The following is a 742-nucleotide window of genomic DNA, read 5'->3' as shown; positions in this document are numbered from 1 at the left end:
ATATATATATATTTAAAATAGAGTTGTATAAATTGCCTTGTTTTTCACTTAAAATCTTTCCCAATCAGTAGGTTTACAGTTGTATGTGCTGAAACAGTTAATTATTGTATTATTATTTATTAATTATTGTATTATTTTCCACTCAAACAACTGTAAACCTACTTTGGCTCCACCCTGTATATACAGACCTACCTCATTTTTCTAACTGCAGCATTACAAGTCAGCGTATGAATACATCACAGCTTACCAATTACTTACTCCCTTATGGGATTTTTTTTTTCTAAACAGTGGCTGATACTCACTTTTAAGATAGCCTCTTCCGAGTGGGGCCTGGCCCCATGTAACAGAAGCGAAGCATACTGCTGGGATATCCGCTCGAACAGCTTGTTCTGGACCTCTCTGTTTCGCTACCAGGAATAAAATCAGAGCAGGAATTATTAGAGTCTCTTGTTGAAACAGCCAAGGGCTGAGATTCTTAAATAAAATATTCTCTCATTTAAAAAAATTCGTTTTCTCAAGATATTTAACCTATTAATAGTTAGGAAATAGTAGTCATTTTATATGATTTTATGAAACATGTACAGCAGGGCAGAGTGTTGAAGGAAGCACCCTAACTCCGGGCCAGGACGTCCTGACTTTCCTCCTGCCCTGCCCCTGACCAGCCCGTGACATGGAATAGTTACTAGAAGTCAGGACAGCTGCAAGGGGCATAAGGACGAGGCCCGGGTGAGGAAGGGGTGGG

At 39.5% G+C, this 742-nt stretch overlaps 1 protein-coding gene across 2 annotated transcripts in view; it reads right to left on the bottom strand.

Annotated features, from left to right (window-relative positions):
* Nucleotides 1–742, bottom strand: part of FAM227A (family with sequence similarity 227, member A) — a 57,685-nt gene that overhangs the window by 39,575 nt on the left and 17,368 nt on the right. For both annotated transcript variants that reach the window (XM_005883194.2, XM_014530851.1), the window contains one exon: nucleotides 303–407. In XM_005883194.2, coding sequence (XP_005883256.1) covers nucleotides 303–407 — 105 coding nt within the window. The remainder of the gene's footprint in view (nucleotides 1–302; nucleotides 408–742) is intronic.

This window comes from Myotis brandtii, unplaced genomic scaffold (assembly GCF_000412655.1).
Source record: "Myotis brandtii unplaced genomic scaffold, ASM41265v1 scaffold78, whole genome shotgun sequence".
NCBI lineage: Eukaryota > Metazoa > Chordata > Mammalia > Chiroptera > Vespertilionidae > Myotis > Myotis brandtii.
This window is presented reverse-complemented; position numbering and strand designations above follow the sequence as displayed.